At 43.4% G+C, this 9,213-nt stretch overlaps 3 protein-coding genes and 1 pseudogene across 3 annotated transcripts; 1 reads left to right on the top strand and 3 right to left on the bottom strand.

Moving 5' to 3' along the window:
• Positions 1-115: 115 nt before the first annotated feature.
• On the bottom strand, positions 116-2,343 carry LOC143316684 (zona pellucida sperm-binding protein 3-like). The gene is made up of 8 exons (XM_076724251.1): positions 2,047-2,343; positions 1,707-1,834; positions 1,469-1,572; positions 1,191-1,368; positions 960-1,077; positions 648-739; positions 359-477; positions 116-204 (listed from the first exon to the last, which is right to left on the bottom strand). Exons 1-8 carry the CDS (start codon positions 2,341-2,343, stop codon positions 116-118), a joined length of 1,125 nt encoding a protein of 374 aa, XP_076580366.1.
• Positions 2,344-2,848: 505 nt separating this feature from the next.
• ufsp1 (UFM1-specific peptidase 1) lies at positions 2,849-4,337 on the top strand. The gene has a single exon (XM_076725219.1). The coding sequence runs from the start codon at positions 2,963-2,965 to the stop codon at positions 3,698-3,700; it is 738 nt and encodes a 245-aa protein (XP_076581334.1). The 5' UTR covers positions 2,849-2,962; the 3' UTR covers positions 3,701-4,337.
• LOC143317474 (endonuclease domain-containing 1 protein-like) lies at positions 4,294-5,704 on the bottom strand (annotated as a pseudogene).
• Positions 5,705-6,972: 1,268 nt separating this feature from the next.
• Positions 6,973-8,132, bottom strand: LOC143317473 (endonuclease domain-containing 1 protein-like). Its single transcript, XM_076725627.1, has 2 exons — positions 7,839-8,132; positions 6,973-7,676 (listed from the first exon to the last, which is right to left on the bottom strand). Exons 1-2 carry the CDS (start codon positions 8,130-8,132, stop codon positions 7,083-7,085), a joined length of 888 nt encoding a protein of 295 aa, XP_076581742.1. The 3' UTR covers positions 6,973-7,082.
• Positions 8,133-9,213: the final 1,081 nt, after the last annotated feature.

Genomic DNA, 9,213 nt, shown 5'->3' with positions numbered 1-9,213 from the left:
TTTATGATGAGTCATGAGAAAGACAACATGTGATGGATGCTTTATTGTCAAACATCTGGTTTTGCTTTCGACAGTCCTTCTACCCACCTAATGTAAAGTTGGAAAAAAAGGCTCTTTAGTGGTTGACGGACAGACGGCCTGTCCAATGGGAGTGCGGCAGGGTGTGAAGTGGCCCGACTGTTGTGTCTGCCTCATGCTTCTTTTCTATCAAAAATACATACACACCTGGCTTAGTGACCAGGTAACTGCACAGGCTATTTATACAACAAATACACATGCTGCAATGGTTGCATTTAGCGCAACTGGTAAAAATAACTTTCAAAACTGTGCAGGTTTGTCTTTTAAAGGGCTGAGCAACCTGTATCTGGTTGATGCATGTGTCCAGTGTGGTCCTTGCTCTCCTCTTCAGTCTGTCTGAAGCAGTCATGGGAGTCACAGCACTGACACAGAGCAGGGTCTCCCTCTGTGGCACGCCAGCTGAACGACAGAGACATCCTGATAACACACCTCGGCCGTGATGCCCCAGCTCATAAAATACACTTTACACCACATCAGCGGACGTTACGGGCTGATGCTGAAAATCACAAATAAGAATCATGATTAACTGAGTTAACAGCTGAAAGTCGCCATCAGTTTGGCAGCCTAACCTGAATGTGGGCCTGTGGAAGAAGCAGGCCTTATTCAGCTGGCTATGAGAGTTTTCTTTCAGAGCGGCCCGAAGGTGGCAGCTGATGAACATCTGGAAGAGGAAAGCCAAAATAATGAAGCAAACTTCAGGATTCATTTCCACAAGATGAGAAATATCTTTAGCCTTGATCAATTAAAGATTCACATGTTAAAAACTCACAATGTAGATGCAATAAATGACACAATTAGCACTCTTTGAGCTAAAACAATGACTCCAGTGACAGTAATTCAGAATGTAATGAACCAGCTTTTATCCAATCAGGTGTTCTCACCTGTTCCCCAGACTCTTGACTGAAGTGGAAGGCTTGGACGCTGAAGCATAGTCTGCTATCTTGCTCCCTTGGGAGGAATTTTGATGAAGAGTCCGGCAATAAACTGTCAATAAGACATCTGTAACGGAGAAGCAAAACATGCTGATGCTAGACACGATATGCCAAATACTGTCCAACTTCAAAGTGAGGCAAATAAATGTTTGGGTTTTTTTACCAGAGGGAAAGGTTTACCCATGCTTAGTTATAAACTTGTAGCTTGGCGAGGAGAGAGGGTCAGGCTTCAGTGTAGCGACGCAGTAGTCCACATAGAGAGTAAGAGGAGGGTGCAGAGGGGCCTCCACGCTGGCTTCTAAAAACACTGCTTCCCCCTGCTGATACACTGAGGAACTACGCAAAGACGTACAGCCATCTGCATAAACACAGACTTTTTCTTTTAAAATCCCAATCACATGTGAATTCCACATAGCCACAGATCTTGCAGCCTAGATTGAACGAGCTGGTGGTTTCACCTGCCATGGTGCGAAGGGAGAAGCGCAGAAGGCCAAATACGCCAACGGTGGATGTCATGGGCAGCCAGGTTGGGGTTAATGGTTCGCCACTCAGTGTCTGCTTTCTGTACTCACACAAAGATAAGGCACAGGTTGTGTATTTACAGCTGACTGCAACTCTTAAGAGTCAAGGAAAATTAGTACTCTGCAGCTACACACACACACAAGGATTCACACAATAATATGGCATCTGCCTTACCTCTTATAATGGCACTCCACAGGTGTGACAGTAGCTGCCCCTCTAACGATCACACTGCCTGCAGAAGTTGGAAACGCAGATGGAAACAGCACCAGCTGGTTGGAGTACACAAGCCACTCACCACGAACCTGGACAGCAGCGATGATAAAGACATGAATGAACCCTTGAATGAAAAACAAGGTACTTAGATTCACTGCAACCATATGCAATGTACAGTATATTAAATTTGGCTAAAAATTTCTACCGGAAGTCGAATAATGTAGCTGCAGCTACAAGAGTGCATGATATTATCAAAATTATAATATTATCATATTCTCATTTTACATCCCCCACCCCTTACACTGGACTCGGTCCCGCACTCTTTCAGGCCTGCAGAGATGACCATTTCCGATTCAGGCGTCGGTCTCTTTGGTCCGCACGACCCCTGCTGTGATGAGTTTGTCCCAAGTCGAAGATACTCGGCTTTGAACGGAACACGTCTGTCCTCGAAAAACTGTCGCTTTACGGTTAGTCTCATTTCGACTTCTCCGCATTTTATTTCAAGTCCGAGACTTTTGTCAGCGAAAGAAACGCCGCACACAGACAACAAGAACACGAATAAGGACACGAATTGTGTATAATTTATATCGGTCGCCATTTTTTGAAGAAAAAAAAAAAAGCTAGCGTTTTATTAGCGTAAAACAAATTACAGCCAGGTGTGTTGACATGCTTATGCTATCTTCAAGGACTAGCTCCTAAAATCCTTCCAAGTCCGAAACCCGTAGAAACAAATAGCATAATCTTTAACTTGAAATTTAAATTGATATTTCAGTATTATTTTAATAAAATGCTATCACCTACGAAATATGCACAGCTATTAAGCTTAATTTGTTTGTGCGCATTTTCTGCTCATCACGGCAGCTTTATTGTACCGTATTACCACAGTTAGACCACAAAAATGCAGACTTTTTCGATGATGTCAAAATGTAAAAGATTTCAATGATGCTTCAAAATAAATCAACTTTCAAACGAGTGTGTTCTCTGTGGTCTGCATTAAACGGAGCTGACGAACAGCTCCTGAATGCACCATTATCAGTGGGAACGAAGATAAGGCGGAACTAAAGTGTTACTGCCGCTGCACCGAAGGGAAAGGTGTTCACGTTGCAACATATGACTGTCGGACGAATAATCCATGTTATGAACAGCTGGGAACATTTTAAAGTAAAATGCAGTACGTTAAATGTGAAATGTGCGCTTGTTAGAGTTAGTTTGTAAAAATGGATAAGAAGGTGGAAACTGAGGAGATTGACTGGGGAGGAAGTGGAGCTGCAGAAGGAAAGATTATGAGGACCAAAACCTTATCAAAGAATGTCCACAGCGGTCTTCCTAATCCACTCACAGATCCTGTGAAATGTTCTCTGATGAAAGGAGACTATCTCTACTTCCACTATGGCTGCGATGGACAGGATGACAGGGGCTGGGGATGTGGCTACCGCACCGTTCAGACAATGGCCTCCTGGCTTTGCCATAACTGCTTTGCACTGAAGGACAGACACAGACCGCCACCAAGCCTCCCAGAAATCCAACAAGCCTTGGTCACCATGGGGGACAAACCAGGCTCCTTCTCGTGCTCCAGGGAGTGGATCGGAACATTTGAAGCCTCTCTGGTCCTTGACTATTTCTATGATGTTCCCTGTAAGTTGGTGCATGTCAGAGGTGGAGGGACAGAGCTGGAGCGTGTTGCAGTGGAAGAGCTCCATCAGCACTTTGACAAGCACGGATCTCCAGTCATGATGGGAGGAGACAGGGACAACTCCTCTAAGGGGATATTAGGGGTGTGCACAGGGGATAAGGAGAGCTACTTGCTCGTCGTTGACCCTCACTACTATGGATGCCAGCTGGAGAAGACAGAGCTGCAGAGGCGGGGGTGGGTGGCATGGAGGAGAGTGTCATCTCTGGATCGCTCTTCGTTTTATAATCTGTGTTTGCCTCAGACTGCCAAACAGAGGACATGATAGGCAGACCTATACTGCTCCATACTTACAAATTAAGTATGATTTGTAAGTGTTTTCTTGGGACAGACTTGCACAGCACAGTCAGCGTGTTATGTAAAAGGCGCTGTGGTGCCATCCTGTGGATGAAGTCGGTAATTATAACATTTGAGAAATAAACTGGTAAAACAATTTGATGATCAAATTCTTCATTGTTGCTCTATATGCAAATTAAGATCAATGATCAAAAATTCTTGATTAGGATTTAAATAGCACATTATTATGATATCATTTTGATGAAACAGGCAATTTGCAGATGTCACGTTTGGTGTCTGGGAAATTGTGATGCATAGTTTTTTAATATTTCTTGCCTGTGTACAGACCAAAGGTTTTATCTGCAGAGTAACTGATCATGAAAATAATGATTAAATGGATATTTGGACTTAATGAGACAGACACAAATGAATTCCTCATTTTATTTTGCACAATATATAATCTAACTTGACAAGACATCTTAGCTCCATGTGTATCTCGAGCTGCAGGAAATCCCCAAATCTTCTTACAGGGGGTAACACGCTTTAAACTTAATTTCTAACAGAGATCACACCCACTTCATCTCAGTTATCTGGTACACAGTCGTTATAAAAAATCTGAAAGTTCTTGTCCACATCCATCCTCCCCTTGAGAAATTTCTCCAGGTTCTTGAGAGGAACTTCCACCATGTGGTTGTTGACACGATCGTTCAGGCCATAAGCTGCAAACACAGGGAACTTGTAGCGCACAAAGTATGGTGCATTTTGGTCAAACTCAGTGCAGCAGTAGGCCGACCACATGTACTCTGGTACAGCCACCCTGTCCAGGTTGTTGCGACGGATGGTGTGCCCAGAGGTGGTGACCCCGGTGACCACAAAGGCTTTGCCACGGCAGTAGTTGTTGAGACGTTTGCGGATGAGGTCCTGGTGTTCCGCCCAGGGACCCAAGTTGAATTCCCTGATCTGGGGCACCACATTTGTCAAACTGTAGGTGGAGGCTTTGTCCAGAGGGTCGGCCTGATGCTCGTCAGGATTTAGCTGGCCACGTTCATACTGAACCACATCGGCGTAGTCCTCCAGGACTGCCTGGCTGTCCTCAAAGTTCATATGCATGCTTGAAGATTGGGGGAAGGACTCCATGTTACTGCTGCTCTTTTCTGAGGCCAGCTGCAGAGGGAGAGGGAGCAGCAGAAGCACAATATTTTGTTACTTCTGGAAAGCGAAAGCAGGAAATAATTGTTTGCTCGTCACTGAGATGTTGTCACATTCAGACAGTTCACAAAAACATTTGAAAGTGACATATGCAAAATGGCATAACTATGTACTGGAGCATAAAGGCAACAGTATCTCACTGAAATACCATTCATAGCTAATAAACTTCCTTATCTCAAGCCTGCTTTGTTGCCTGAAGCAACAGCAATATAGTTGGCCCGGCTCTCCAAACTCCTTGTTAAGTGTGACCATATTAAATATTTTTGAGTATTTGTTTTCTGTGTCTGAAGACATAATGAGAAATGTATAGATTAGATGTACATGTGGTATGTCATCAAACTATTATATAGCACAATATAAGACAGGTGGTATACTAAGGACTCCTGCTTTCATTGGATTTGAACTGAAACTAAATTTAAACTAGCATTTGGACTTCTATTAAGACTGAAAGAATACTCACCTGTGGCTCAAACATCCAAGGGAAGTCCACCTTCTTCTCCCCGTCTGACTTCTTGAACGTATAGGCAGAATAGACAGGGATGTGCTTGTGGGCGTCGTATAGGGTGACATAGCGGGGTTTATCCTCGTACCTTTGGCAGATCTTCTTAAAGGAGTTGCTTAGGTAGCCTCGGGGTGGAGTGCCCATGTACAGCGAGTCCTTACAGCGCTCGGCATGGTTGAAGTCCCCCACCACTCCTGCCTGGGCCCCGTGCGGCAACACACAGGTCAGCACGGTCACAACAGCTGCCAGCAGTAAGGCACAGTTTTCTGAAGTAGGTATCATCACGGAGGGTCTCTTTCACTCAATCTTGCAACTTCTGTGTCCCTTTAGACGTCTCTGCTCATATGTCTTTTTCTCACCTGTAACACACTCCTGCTACTCCACTATCCTCTAACAAGCACAGCCTCTGTCCCACCTCTATCAGTCGTAACACTTCCCCTCTTGCCTCATCCGTCCGTCGAGCAAACTGCTCTCCCATTGTAAAGTCGTTTCCATATATTCAAAGTACCACGAGTGTTGTAGCAGTAATTCAAAAGCAGTGAATGTTATCAAGCGCCGAGAGCATTTTATTACTGTTAACTGCAGCGGAGAAAATGGAGCTGACTTCATGCTCTCTTATGAAAAGAATGAGACTTTTCCATCAGGTGTGCACAAATAGCTTTAGTAAGGAAAGAGGAAGTGAAAAATGTAGAAGAAGCTGCAGGTATTGCAATGTCAGTCCATGTGTCAGAGACGAGAGGGAGATCACATCTCTTATTTACATTACAGTTTTTGTACGCAGATGCAAAGCAACCATTTGTTTCAACTGTGGCCTTCAAGGGGAAAAAGTCCTGAATCTCTGCAGAGCATCCTCAGTCTCCATGCACTCAGTATGAATACCAGTGACGTAGAGTTTGTAGTATATGTCATAAGGACTACAACAGCAGTGACCCCATGAAAAGATTTTTCTAATTTTTGTGAGATCAGTAATAATGTTGGTGCTGCATCATGTGATTATTTCATGTAGGCCAATAGGAACAAAGTAAAAATATGAAGTGAGAGGTATGAAATCTAAAAAAGGCCTTAAAGTGTTATTTCAATTTCAGAGTAGGCCAAGAGTTTTCATTTCAGTGTGTCACTTCTCTGAATGACAGTAAGCAATCCATACAACATCACTGTCAAAATAAAACTTCAAAGACAGTTTGAGTCCAGTTTGCAAAGGTTTATTCATGGGAATTAGACAAAGCAGGTACATTTTTGTAACTCTTTTTCAGTGAAATTAATGTCAAATTATTTCTAAATCAAGTGTTCAAAACAGAGTGAGAGTGGTGTTGAAGAATTCGGTCACTGTATGTTGTTACAAGTGATTAAAGAAAGTCCATGTTTTCTATAACTGAATGAAACTCCTCCAATACTTTTGACACAGGGGACACTTTGACATGTAACAGAAGGAAAAGCAATACAATGGATCATGGCTGAATTCCATTTAGTTGCTTCAGTTTCAGGGCCCAGGTGTTGTGCATGCTGGCTCGCTGTCACACACTGTCACCACTTAATCTGGATGCTTGAACAGAACAGAGCCACCATTAGTAAAACACCTGGACTTTTCTTACTATGACAAAGTCAAAATGTCTGCTGTGAAAAGGATCTGTGGAAGAAGAAGAGACAGAGCATGACCAAGTTATTCAGTTATACTGGACGCTGTTGGGACACAGTCACCAACAAAGATCTGAAAGTTCTGGTCTACAAAGGTTGTCTTCTTGAGGAAGTCCTCCAGCTTCTGGACGGACATTTCTATCACCTCATTATTCTCTGCCTCATTGAGGCCATAGTGGGCAAAAGATGGGAACTTGTAGCGCTCATTATAAGGTGTGTTGTGGTCGTAGTCAACGCAGCAGTAGGCAGACCACAAATAGGTGGGAACTGCAATGCGGTTGATGTTTTGCCGGCGGATCATCTTCCCCGAGGTGGTGATGCCTGTGATGATGTAAGCTGTTCCACGACAGTAGTTGTTAAGCCGTTTGCGGATGATGTGCTCTTGTTTGTCCCAGACTCTGTTGCTGAAGTCGGGGACCACCGGCACCACATTAGTGAGGGTGTAGGTGGAGGCCTTGTCATCAGGTTCATCCTGGTGCTCGTCTGGGTTGAGGGTACCACGCTCGTAAAGGATGGCATTTGTGTAATCATCCAGGACAGCCTGGGCATCTTCAAAATTCTTGTGCATGTAACCACGTGGGAAAGGCTGCATCTCATCTGTATCAGAGACCGTGGACAGCTGTAGAGGCAGACAGACGGACCCAGTGCAAATGAGAGGATGAGGACAGGATGGTAGAATTTGTTTACACAATATCTGCATGAACAGAAGCTTTTGCACAAGTGTACTAACATGATTTCAGCACAGAAAATGTACTTTTTTTAACCTTCTTTTCTTCTTTACCTGAGGCTCATACATCCACGGGACATCCACACATTTCTCCCCATCTGAGCGTTTGAAAGTGTAGGCAGAGTAGACAGGAATGTGGTCCACAGTATTGTACAGCGTCACGTAGCGTGGCTTTTTGTTGTATCGCTGACAGATGAACCGGAGGGACTGGTGCTCCAGCCCCGTCGGTGCTGTTGCCATGTAGAGAAACTCTCTGCACTCCGGAGACAGCTCTTTTTCCACTCTCCCTCTTACATCCGATGTTATTATGTTGACAAGCAGGAAAGCCGTGTGTACCCAAAATGCCATAGTCAGGGCTTTGATGTCACCCTGTCTCTGTGAGCTTCTGCAAATGATTGAATGTGTCTCGGTATCTGCGCATGGAGCTCAGTAAAACAGCTAACACAGGTTTCACGCTCTCTGTAATCAGGACTCAATATGTAAAACAAGGAGATCCACCCACACAGCCAGAGGGACAGCTGCAGATAGCCAATAGCAAAGACATTACTCTCATTGGTGGGGAAGAAGGTAGAAGAAGTCATCTTAAAACCTCTTAGAACCCACATATCCCTGCAGTCAAGCACAAAAAATTTATGTATATTTCTGGCTAAGTTCTTTTAGACATTTTGATTTTTTTTAAAGAAATACCAGCATCTTTGATTTAAATATTTCACTCATTAGAAATGTGACATATCATAAATGAAGCAGTAGAAGAAGCAGGTACAGAATATATTGATATCACCAACCGCACCATTGTGATTTTCACTTACTGGGAGCCCAGTGTGGGCTGAGAATCAGCATCCAGGGGTCAGAGTGTAGGTAGAAACCTCGTTCACTGAGCTGGACATGTGCTTTTCGGGATTTAGCAGGGCCCATATAGCACTTGACTAATCTTACTCAAACAGTAGGGCCATTATGTAGCTGTTAAATTGCTCACAGAGGGATATAAACTTCTTGGCAGTCACTGACTTGTCTGAAAGATCTCATCCCATTGGCCTGCTCTTTTGAAAATGTTTGGGTTGTGCAGTGGAAATGAAATCTTCTTCAGAAAGTACAAGTTGTAATGTAAATACAAAGGGATCTGGAGAAATGTAAGTAAATGGCAAAACATAATTTTTCAATTAACTTATGAATGACAATAACAAGGTTATGAGAACAGGACGATCTGAAACATTGTCAGTAATTAGTGAGCTTTATTTACAATTTTAGTAAAGATGGGAAAAAACACATATCCACTGTAAATATTCTGTTTTAAATTTAAATAATTCATAAGCCATTCACAAACAGGAACCCTGACCCTCCACTGATCGTGCTGTGAAATGCATGGGTACATATTTCTTGGATCATATCATCTCAGTGTTTCCTTTAAAAATACAGACCGCTAAACATT

The sequence above is a fragment of the Chaetodon auriga genome, chromosome 24 (assembly GCF_051107435.1).
Source record: "Chaetodon auriga isolate fChaAug3 chromosome 24, fChaAug3.hap1, whole genome shotgun sequence".
Taxonomy (NCBI): Eukaryota; Metazoa; Chordata; class Actinopteri; order Chaetodontiformes; family Chaetodontidae; genus Chaetodon; species Chaetodon auriga.
The sequence above is the reverse complement of the archived record's forward strand: the minus strand, read 5'-3'. Positions and strand labels throughout refer to the sequence as shown.